Here is a 12,048-nt window from a genome sequence, read left to right on the forward strand (position 1 = left end):
CTTGCTCCATTGTATAGTGCGTAACTTCAGCAATGTTTATCATGGTTTGATCCCACAGGTGTGGGAAATGAACTTGGTGATGAGTCTTTTATTGTACTCTGTCTCCAGCAGATCTGGAATCATTGTGTATTCAAATGAGGAAATGTAAAGTGCGTTTATTAATTCTGCAGATGACCTTAAGCTCTACAAGGGCAGGACTGGAATTCAAAATGGTCTTTATAAATTGGAGACGAGTGGAAGAAGTGGGGGTGGAAATAGACATGAAGCTCAGTACTGAAAACAGGTACAGGATGGGGAAATGATTGCTAGGCAACAGTACTGCAGAAAAAGCAAACAGACTGAGAATCATAAGCTGGAGTATTTTCTGTAAACAATAACAAGCGCTAGAATTCAAGTCATTCAGCCCTGAAAGGCTGTAGCCTTAAATACCCCTGTCTGACCACAACAATTCAAGACAAATGTGGATAGTTATTCTCCTTGGTATTTTCTCCAGTTGATGATAGCCGTACTATCAAGAATGGCTGAAGGAGTTGAGGTGTCCTCTACTACAAGAAGAAATATAAAATAGAAATTTGAAAGGTTTTGAATATAAAAAGGACCTAAACTGAGTGAATTAGTTTGGTAGTATGACTCTCAAAGGCCAAAGGAATGGAAGTGCCCTTACCTAGAAGAAGAGACACCTGAGTGGAAATATAAATCATTTGACTATAAAAGGGGCCTGTATCAAATGCATTGGTTGGTAAGGAGGAATGGGCCTAAATGACAACAGGTTGGACACTCTAAAAACTACTAATTAAGCACCAGTGTTGCACTCAACCTTTTTAATGGGAAAAGAGGAGAAACACTTTATAACAAAGCCAAAACCTTGCTGTATAGTAAACTGAACAATCAGATATTCAGTTGAATAACCAAAATCTTTACAGTCTAATCTGAAACTCATTATTAGTCCAGATCTAATTATTGCAGAAAAAGAATACTTCTATACAGCAAAAAGTCTCTGTAGTGGTAATAATACAGTTAAATTTATATTACATTTAAATTTACAGTTAAATTTATATTACATTTAAATTTATAATACAGTTAAATTTATTCATACACGCGCTTAGTTTCTACCCCTTTTTCCTGGTTTAACTCTTCCACTGCGCTTTTGGTCCTACGTTTGTTAGGCTTAGTCTGTGGATAGAACATGCCATAGATGTGGTTCATTTTCAAAAGACTAATCTGTAGTTATAAAGGTTTTGGAGGTATCATTTCTGTAAATCTTGAACAGTTTGGTTTTAACTGGGTTTTCGGACAATAATGATGCTTGTGCTTTTCTATTACCAGCACAAACTCATTCTCCCGCTATGTATTTCTGCTCCTAATTTTTGGTGAGCAGATACAAGAGACAAAAAGAGACCTCTTAAGGAAAACTTAACCAGGTGTTTTTCCTCAATATTTTCTGCTCATCTTAATGCAGTTAGGAACCTGTTGGTAATGCTGCATTTATCAGTTTTGTCAGTTCCAGCTGCTGCTTTGGGTGTGGGTATGCAGGCTGACAGAGAAGCTTTCTGGTATCCTCACATTGCAGGGGATGGATAGCAGTATAGGGGAGCAGTTTGGAGATGAGGTGCAGTGGAGTACTTGAATCTCTTCTTGGGAAACCCCTGGATGGCTAAGAAAGATAGAGATGAAGAGGAAGAGTTCTTTCTAGCAGATACTGGGACTACAGCTTCAAATTCATAATTTCTTACGAGTTTCTTCACTTAGGAAGTTGCTTAAGGATGAACAGCACCAATCTTCTTTTGCTGTTTCTAGGCACGGAGGTTAAGCTACGTCTTCCAGCTACATGGTATTGGGTTCTTCCCTTGAAGGGAAACTTGAAAGTGACTTCTCTTTTTCTATTTCCCTCCAACTTACGGGTGTCTTTCTCAAGGAAGCTAAAGATCAAGCACAGCTACAAAAGCTTATTTTTCATTTTCTTGACAGGCTATTTTCAGCTAAATTATTATTCCATATGTATGGCATAAGTTTATTTTAACATACTTAAAGAATATGTTTAATACTGTTCCCTGCAGTGACACTTTTTCATATCATGACCCTCTTGTTTCCCTCTCCTTGTACCTTTGAACCATCCCAAGAGCTGAGTAGGAGAATTTTTCAGAATTTTTGATACTCTGTGCCATGAGTCTTCCCTGCACACGCTTCTGAAAATGATTTGCAAATTAACATAGGAAGCATGCAAAGGCTTGACTAGGCATGAAGATGGGTGCATTCAACTAGCAGTTATTTTAATATTGTAATTATGAAAACAAGTGTTCTTTAATTTGTTTATAAAATTACGTAGATGTAAAATAGAAGTTATGCTTAAGGATAGACTTAGAACTGCTGACTATATACAGTGGTAATATTTAGGACAGTAATCCTGAGAATTTAGAGGCAGCTGTAAGCAAAGTTTCATAATGCTGGTGTAATTTTTTTTTTTTTAAATAAAAATCCCTTGCTGCAGTCTGATGGGCAATTACGGGCTTTTAAGAACAGGAGAGGGACTTCCTAAAATGCTTCATTGAAGCAAGCAGCTGTCATTAAAAAAACCCCAACCTATCCCCTCCTTCCCCTGCCAACAATAGTAAATCTAGAATTCCAAGAATACTTTTTTCTAGTATCTAACTTCTCTCCTGGTTATAGCCTCAGCTAATACAGTAGTTAAAGGCTACAAGGAAACTTATCTCTGTAATGCCAGCCTAACTTCCAACTGACCTGGTGGATCGGAATGAGGCAACATGACAGTATGTATCTGGATGTTGTTACAGTTTTTGTAAATAAATTAGAGAAATATGGTTTGGCTGAAACTTCTCCAAGATGGATATACAACTGACTGAAGAACTATATTCATACGATAGTAATCACCATTTCTTTGGCAAAACTAAAGGATCCTCTAAGTGGAGGTTTGAGCTAGTGCTATGCAATGTTTATGAGTGTAATGTGGGTGATGAAAAGCAGAATAAACTTAAAACACTTATAGGTGACATCAGTTTAGAAACTGTTTAAGTGGAAGACGTTGTCCAATATAATTTTTATTCTTATAATGGGAGAAATCAGTAAGGTCTAATTAAGTAAAGGTAAGTGCAAAAGGCTGCACTTGGAAGGACAGATTAAATGCAAATACCAGCTCGGGAATGCGTGTGTAAGCAGCTGTTCTCAATCTGGAGGTTTTTGCAGCCCTCAAACTGAAGGTGGATCAGCAGTATGGGGGTGAGGTGAAAAATTCCAAATGCCATGGATGGCAGTGGTGATCTGTGTTGTGTATAGTTTGGGGAGGATGCAGACATCACCTCTAGAATAATTAGAGAATCCTAAAAAGGGCAACAAAAAGAAAACAGACTGCGGGAGAGTTTAGTCTGGGAAAGAAAGGGTTTGAGAGTGAATGTAACAGTCTTCCTGGTAACGGTCTTTACAGCTTTGTAATATGTGTTTACGTAAATGGTGACTTAATTGTTCTCCATGTTCACTGAGGTAGAGCTATACAATCTGCAGCAACATGAATTTACTTAGTAAGAGATTTTTGCAGTTAAATAAACAGTTTGGCCTTATAACAAACAGCAGAATCACTTTTACTGTAGGAGTTCAAAACAATGGTGGGAAAACAGTCATGGTTGTCTGAGGTAGACCTAATCCTGATTTGGACAGAGGAGATGGACTAGAGGATACCTTGAGGTTCCTTCTAGCCCTATACTTAAATGTTTTACATGACAGGACCCTATGCAGAGAGTTTATATTCTCTCATCACACTGTGCATAGCAAGTTCTTCAAATGCCACAGATATTTTACCCCTTCTTTTCTGAAATGTGTCATTTTCAGGTTCATTCTGCTCTGGAGTTGCCCATTCACATTTTACAAAGCTTGCTGTGCGGATCAGGCTTCCTTACCCCATTTTCATCTTTGTCTTCACATCTGGGCAGCTGATTAAGCCTGGTAACGGAATACTTCCCTCCTCTATCTGTATGCAACGCAACCCTTGGAAATGAGACTGTGAGAACTTCATGAGCTACAAGGGGTTGAGAAATGTGCTAAAACTCCTTGCTCTTAGCACTGCAGGGCTTGGGTCAGGCTTCTCTGTGCTGCACCGTAGCTTGGCTGCAATAGAAACATGCAAAGCAAAATTATCTTGCAACAGCTTGAGCTTTCTGTAACAGACACGAAACTGCTTCCTCTTTGGTCACAGAAATGTAAGCCTGGATGTGGAAAACAGTGGAGGACATGAGGGCCAGCCATCAGCTGTTGAAGGTTATCGGAGATGGGGAGTAACTTGTTTCTTCAGCTGAGAGTTTTGTATGTGTGATGGAAAGTGAGGTAGCATTTACCTCTTAGAGGCAGGCCCAGCGCAGCCTCCTGGGTCTCCAGATTAGTTTTTGACACAGGGCCGCGTGTTGACAAAGTCCACCCGAGCGAGGGTGCAGTTGCCCGTCGTATTTTACGCACGCTACTAACAGGTCAAGGGAGCCCTGAGGACTCGTGAAAAGAGCTGGCACAGAATTTTGGAAGACGGGGTGAAGCTGCTTCCCCTCCTAAGTTAGAGTCTTTTTTTTTTTCCTGTGAAATTCAGAGTCCCCCGCTGAAGGGCCTGGGGCCGCGGGGCGACGGGGGTGCAGCCGAGGCGCGCCCGCCCTTCACGCTTTCTGCCCCCGGGCCGCGGCCCCCGGGACAGCCCTCCCCGGTACCCGGCGCTGCCCCGGGAGGCGGCAGGGCCGCTCCTTGCCGTAGCCCCGGGGGACCCCTCACACACACACACACACACCTCCCGCCTTCCCCGCACCGAGGCGGGGAGGCGCCGTGCGGGTCAGCGCGCCCCCTCCCCGCTGGCGGCGGCGGCGGCCCGGGCCGCCTCCCCGCCTCGCTGCGGCCGCGGGGCTCCGCCGCCATCGGGCAGCGAGCGCGGGAGGCCGGGCCGCCGCCGCGGCCATGGCGACGGACGGTGAGTGCGGGAGGGCGCCCGGGGCGGGGGCGGCCTCCCCGGGGAAGCGGGGCTGAGGCACCTGCCGCCGGCCGCGCCCTTCCCTGGCGGGCCGTGAGGGGCTTCGCCTCCGCCGGGCGGGGCTGAGGGGAGCGGGGCGCTGAGGGGAGCGGGGCGCTGAGGGGGCGGCGGCGGGGGACGGGCACGGCGGGGTGAAACCGGGCCCCGCTCCGGCGGCCCTGCCTCTTGCGAGCGGCGGGGACGCTCCGCAGCGGGGGCCGGGGCCGAGGGGCCCGGCCGGGCGGGAAAAGGGGGTTTGTGGGGTGTCCGTCCTCCGCCCTCAGGAGGCCCGGGTGTGCCGGGTGTGCACCCTCCTGCCGCCGCCGGGATCTGACTGGGGATGGTTGGGGCGGTGGTGGTGGGGATGGGTGTGCTGCCTGCGCCCTCCGCATGGGAAGAGATGGGTAGGTGGGTGCACACGGACACGAATGTTGGAATAAAGACACAGGGAAGCCTGCTTTTAAGATACTGATGAAGAACAGGTGGTCTTGTATTACGGGAGACTTGTCTGTGTCCGAGAGACTCGGAGTCGTCGGTTTTTCTGACCGTGCTGTAATGCAAATGATTTCAGGGACGATCGCCTTCCATTTTTTGATTGATGAGGTTGTTGCCTGAGGACACGTACTGCCCGAGGACACGTACCACCCTGGCTCAGGTCTTGGCCGCGGCAGTGGTGCTGCTGCACGGAGGGCAGGTGTTTCTCTTAATATTTCAGATCACGGCACCGGCGAGTTAAAACCCGAATTGCTACTGTTAGCCACGGTCCTGGCTGTATCCTCCTGATTTACCGTAGAAACACCAACATCAACTCTTACTGAAGACTGCTGGGTTGGTTTTGCTATATCTTTTGCAGGTTTGGGGGAAAACAATCATGTGAGCCTTTAAGAGATATCAGGATGGCACGAAGCAGTTTATAAGCTCTGAGGAGCAAAATCCTAGGCTTGAGCTTTTAAAAAACATTGGACTTAATGGGCAGTCTAATTTCTCTCTTCCTTTGTCATTTGGTGATGCTCACTTGTGTTTGCTGTTCCTCGTTTTCTTTTGAGGCTGCGTCCCTAAGGAAGGGTCATCTCAGGCAAGGCCCAGGCTGATGTGACGTGGAGTCGTTCAGTGCTTCAGGGTGGCCTTAGGAGAACTAGGAACTGACTGGTTTGTTCAGAGTAATAGTAGGCTTTTATGTAGCAGAATCTGTCCTTTTATTAGTTAGATCCTCAAAGCAGAGATCCAAAGGCACTGATAGGGCTCGGTACATAATTTAATTATCATTAGTTTATATTTTATAGCATTTTACAAATTAATAAAAATATTGTGGGTTGGCTTCTCACTTCTGTTCCTGCTGCACAAATATGAAATGGATAATTGTACAATATTTAATTAATCAGACATCCTTCTGATCCAAAAGTCAGCAGAGCTATTGCTTTGTTCCTTAAACAAGAACAGCTCTGTCTCCTCCAAATACTTACAAGAGGTATTGTTTGTTTAATGTACCTCTTCTTCTGGTAGTAGGTTCAGTCTTTGTGCTGAGGTAGTCGGTGGGCAACTGGTTAAGGTGTGGGGGCAGCTGAGCTCCTACCACCCTGACCCTGTGTTGTCGGTTTCAGGTGCACAGGACGCTTGGATCGGTTGTGTGGACTGGCTCTCTCAGCCTGGGATTGTAGCAGGGGTGAGGAAGGCACCGAGTGAGATTCCATTTTGTAGGTTGTAGCTCTGAGATCAGACCTGGGCACCCAGAATGTTGGTGTTCTTTCTAGTGAAGGGGTATTCGAGGAATTTTTTTCTAGGATTTTAACCTAGTCACATTATGCTCTTTTCTCTCTTGTAAGTGTGAGGAGATTGAACGAAGAGAGCAGCAAACAGAACATTAAGCAGTAACTTATGATGCTGTAAGTTAACTCCTCATAAGCCTAACAAATACGAGGGATGGGATTCACCATGAAGTATGATCAGTGTGTTGATCACTGCAATGGTGAGGTGTTGATACAGTGATTTTAAATGTAAGAAGGCAGCCTGGAGACATATGCATCGTCTTACGGTTTAGCTGCTGAAGCTTTGGTGTGGACCATCATTTCCCAACCTGCTTTTAGCTGAGCTTTGCTTGAGAAAGTTGGAAACCTTTGAGCTTTATTGGTTGCTGTTCCTTGTGGTTCCTTCCATGTGTTGCTGTTCTGGGGCTGCCAGTGCCTCTCACTGGTGCAGCAGTCAGACCCAAGCTAGTAAACCCTGCTAAACTCATCTGACTTGGTCCAGAGCCATTGAATTACCTTGCACTGCCCATTGTTTTGTGTGCCAGTCCAGATCTAGCAAACTTCTTTTTCTTCTGCCCTGCTCTGTATCTCAGCCTTAGTCATCTTGTCGTGTAGAACTGAGATACTTGCTCTGGGGTGTCCTGTTTTCAAGGCTACCTGTGTGGTTTGCGTTCATTAAGTTACTTGGCAGCTTGCAATACCCAATCTTGGTAAGCACACCTAACAGTTAATTCCTCATCTGTTTGAAAATTACTAAATGTTTTGATTGAGAAATAATAACCTGAAGTAAAAAAGACCAGAGGGAAGCCTAATATTAAAATGAATAAGCTGGCATTCCTTGGATTTGGTGTACTTGTATTAAATTCCTCTCAGATATAAGCTATTATTTTTATTGAAATGGGGAAATCTGGATTGTTCTGTTCAGCTTTATATCCAACAGGCACCTCAGCAGTTGCCAACCCTGCCCATACTTGCATGGAGCAGTGGCACCGTTGGCAGAACTGGGGCTTCTTCTCGACTGGGAGGAGTGGGGGCATCCTGATAGCTCAGGTAGTGTTGACTTCTGTCCTTGTATCAGAGCTGTTCCTCAGAGAAGGAGATAATGGCCAGAGGGTCTCTCTTCTCTGATTTTGGGCTCCCAGAAGAGGTGGTGGTGATGACTTGAGGTGATCAGCAATATGTGTTACAGCAGTCAGCTCTGATTTTTATTGTTAAATAATTCATTGCCTCTGCTGGCTGAAGAATCGGAAGTGAGGGAAGTTTGGTCTCTAGTAACTTTGGCTTCAACCCAATTTGAAATGAGCACAGCTTGGATGCCGTTCAGGTCAGTGCTAAAGAGAACTGTGGATCATTTGAATACACTTCTAATGGTATTAAAGGTGCAGGAGCAGGCCGTCCCCATGTGCTGAAAGACGAGCTGGCAGGGAAGAAGACTGGCCTGGCTGAACAGAGAGCTTTGCCTGGAACTCAGGAAAAAAAGGAGAGTTTTTGACCTTTGGAAGAAGGGGCAGGCAACTCAGGAGGACTACAAGGATGTCGTGAGGTTATGCAGGGAGAAAACTAGAAGGGCCAAAGCACAACTAGAACTTAATCTGGCTACTGGCACAAAGGACAATAAAAAATGTTTCTATAAATAAATTCACAACAAACGGAGGGCTGAGGAGAATCTCCATCCTTTATTTGATGCGGGGGGATACATAGTGACAAAGGACGAGGAAAAGGCTGAGGTACTTAATGCCTTCTTTGCCTCAGTCTTTAATAGTAAGACGAGTTGTGCTTGGGGTACCCAGCCCCCTGAGCTGGAAGACAGGGAGCAGAACGAAGCCGCCATAGAAATGGTTAGTGACCTGCTACACCACTTAGACACACACAAGTCTATGGGGCTGGATGGGATCCACCTAAGGGTGCTGAGGGAGCTGATGGAAGTGCTCACCAAGCCACTTTCCATTATTTATCACCAGTCCCGGCTAACCGGGGAGGTCCCTGTTGGCTGGAGGTTAGCAAATGTGACACCCATCTCCGAGAAGGGCTGGAAGGAGGATCTGGGGAACTACAGGCCTGTCAGTCTGACCTCAGTGCTGGGGAAGGTTATGGAGCACATCATCTTGAGTGCCATCACACGGCACGTACAGGACAACCAGGTGATCAGGCCTGGTCAGCATGGGTTTATGAAAGGCAGGTCCTGCTTGACTAACCTGATCTCCTTCTATGACAAGGTGACCCACTTAGTGAATGAGGGAAAGGCTGTGGATGTTGTCTACCTAGACTTTAGTCAAGCCTTTGGCACCCACAGCATTCTCCTGGAGAAACTGGCTGCTCGTGGCTTGGGCAGGCGTACTCTTTGCTGGGTAAAAAACTGGCTGGATGCCTGGGCCCAAAGAATGGTGGTGAATGGAGTTAAATCCAGTTGGTGGCCAGTCACAAGTCGTGTTCACCAGGACTCAGTATTGGGGTGAGTTCTGTTCAATATCTTGACCGATGATCTGGATGAGGGGATCGAGTTTGCAGATGACACTAAGTTGGGCGGGAGTGTTGGTCTGCTGGAGGATAGAAAGGCTCTAGGAGGGATCTGGACTCTAGAGAGGCTGGATCGATGGGCTGAGGCCAACTGTATGAGGTTCAACAAGGCCAAGTGCCGGGTCCTGTGCTTGGGTCGCAACACCCACATGCAGCGCTACAGGCTTGGGGAAGAGTGGCTGGAAAGCTGCCTGGTGGGAAAGGACCTGGCGGTGTCGGTCGACAGCCGGCTGAATATGAGCCAGCAGTGTGCCCAGGTGGCCAAGAAGGCCAACAGCATCCTGGCTTGTATCAGAAATAGTGTGGCCAGCAGGAGCAGGGAGGTGATTGTTGTCCCCCTGTACTTGGCACTGGTGAGGCCGAACCTTGAATAATGTGTTCAGTTTTCGGCCCCTGTCCTGGTTTAACCCCAGCTGGCGACTAAACACCACATGGCTGCTTGCTCACTCCCCCTGCCGGTGGGATGGGGGAGAGAATTAGAAGAAAAAATAAAACTCATGGCTTGAAATAAAGACAGTTTAATAGGACAGAAAAGGAAGGGAAAATAGTATAATAATAATAATAATAATAGAATATACAAAACAAGTGATGCACAATACAGTTGCTCACCACCTGCTGACCGATGCCCAGCCAATCCCTGAGCCATGGTGCCCCCCGGCCAACTCCCCCCAGTTTATATACTGGGCATGATGTCACATGGTATGGAATACCCTTTTGGCCAGTTTGGGTCAGCTGTCCTTGCTGTGTCCCCTCCCAGCTTCTTGTGCAGTCCCAGCCTCTGCTGGCAGGGCAGTATGAGAAGCTGAGAAGTCCTTGACTTAGTGTAAACACTGCTTAGCAACAACTAAAACATCAGTGTGTTACCAACATTATTCTCATCCTGAATCCAAAACACAGCACTATACCAGCTACTAGGAAGAAAATTAACTTTATTCCAGCCGAAACCAGGACAGCCCCTTGCGACAAGAAAGACATTGAGGTGCTGGAGCGCGTCCAAAGAAGAGCAGTGAAGCTGGTGGAGGGTCTAGAGAACAAGTCTTATGAGGAGCGGCTGAGGGAGCTGGGGTTGTTGGAGAAAAGGAGGCTGAGGGGAGACCTTTTTGCTCTCTACAACTACCTGAAAGGAGATTGTAGCGAGGTGGGTGTCAGTCTCTTCTCCCAAGTAAGAAGAGATAGGACAAGAGGAAATGGCCTCATGTTGTGCCAGGGGAGGTTTAGATTGGATATTAGGAAAAATTTCTTCACTGAAAGGGTTGTCAAGCCTTGGAACAGGCTGCCCAGGGAAGTGGTGGAGTCACCATCCCTGGAGGTATTTAAAAAATGTGTAGATGTGGTGCATAGGGACATGGGTTAGTGGTGGACTTGGCAGTGTTAGATTAATGGTTGGACTTGATGAGCATAAAATTCCAACCTGAATGATTCTATGATTCTATGGTATCCTCCCAATATTAAGTACATTCTGTATATTTTTAAATTAAAAACCTCCCAAGAGAATATATTTAAAAGAGGGGATATACATGTGACTGTTCAGAGTAGTTTTTAAATACTGTAGATATATTGGCTTTCATTTGAAAGTTCATGCCATTGTATCTGGGTTTTGTTTTTCCTGGCTTAGGATGTGTAGAGAAACTGGCAGTGTTACAGGGATGCCCAAGTTCTCTACCACAGGTCTGTGGCATTGGGGCTTAACCACATTTTACATCAGCAGCCCTGTTCGTTGCATGGATGAGTGTGCTGACTGTATTGCGCCCAAAGGCAACTTCGCTCTGCTAAACATCTATTGGTCATTTGAACAAGCTCTTAATTAAACAATCTATACCTATGTATTTGTATCACGTCAGGTACATGGGTGTCATGGTGACGTAGCGTGGCACAGATACTTATTAGTGCAATAATAAGATCCTAGGCACAGTAACTGAATCCTGAGTGAATTACTCTCCTTAAAGAAGATGCTAGGAAGAGGATGCAGGTCTGGTATAGCAGTCCAGAGGGTGATACTCTTGTTCTCTTGGCTCTTATGATCCTTGTTAATACGAAAATACAGGCAAGACTGGTAGATGCTTCTTTAAGGAAATAAGTGAATAAACTGCCAACACCAATCCAGAGTCTTGTTTATTAGCTTCCCATGTCTTTCTGGATGGCATGAAAATGTGGGTCTTGAATTTTTACGGTGGTGTTAGGAGTTAGCATGCCTGATGTGCAGTCTGAGAAAATACGTACCTATTGCAGCTCAGCATCTCTCAGGTGCAAGTAAAACTCTGTTTTGTGACAAGGATGATCCCTCAGCACTGTGTTTTCTCACGGCATCATAGCAGAGTGAGCTCTGTCTCCTGTAACCTGTGATCCTGAGTTGCTCAGGGAACAAGGAGCATGGAAGGGTTTTTCTGACAATAAGCCGTGGTGGTCAGGGTCTCTTGCCTCAGGCTGTGACTCAGCTGCCCTTGTGAGCCGGTTGCCCTAGGAAATTACCTCCTGCACCTGTATGCTTCATTCCTGACTGTAAAATTGCATATAACTCTGGAAGGATTTCTTGAGTACTGCCACACTGGTACATATGAAAAACCTGCTATTGGAAAATAATGAGAGCTGTTAGATTTTTTTTTTTTTTTGTAGGTTACCTCTGTTTTTTCATTTTGACGTAGCATCGCTAAAATTCTTGCTAATAATAGACCTGCATCACATCCGGCTGTGTTGAAGGCAAATCTTGAAAAATGCCTGCTTTGTGGAAAATATTGATTGCATTTGTATGTTCTTGTCTAAATACGTGAAACACAGTTACTTTTATAAAGAGCT

General features: G+C 45.7%; 1 protein-coding gene across 1 annotated transcript in view; it reads left to right on the plus strand.

The window, feature by feature from the left end:
• Positions 1-4,829: 4,829 nt before the first annotated feature.
• The window catches only part of SYT16 (synaptotagmin 16), a 116,043-nt gene continuing 108,824 nt past the window's right edge, over positions 4,830-12,048 (plus strand). The window contains exon 1 of the mRNA XM_069783226.1: positions 4,830-4,954. Within this exon, the coding sequence (XP_069639327.1) occupies positions 4,942-4,954 (13 nt within the window). The 5' untranslated portion in view covers positions 4,830-4,941. The remainder of the gene's footprint in view (positions 4,955-12,048) is intronic.

This window comes from Haliaeetus albicilla, chromosome 5, assembly GCF_947461875.1.
Source record: "Haliaeetus albicilla chromosome 5, bHalAlb1.1, whole genome shotgun sequence".
NCBI lineage: Eukaryota > Metazoa > Chordata > Aves > Accipitriformes > Accipitridae > Haliaeetus > Haliaeetus albicilla.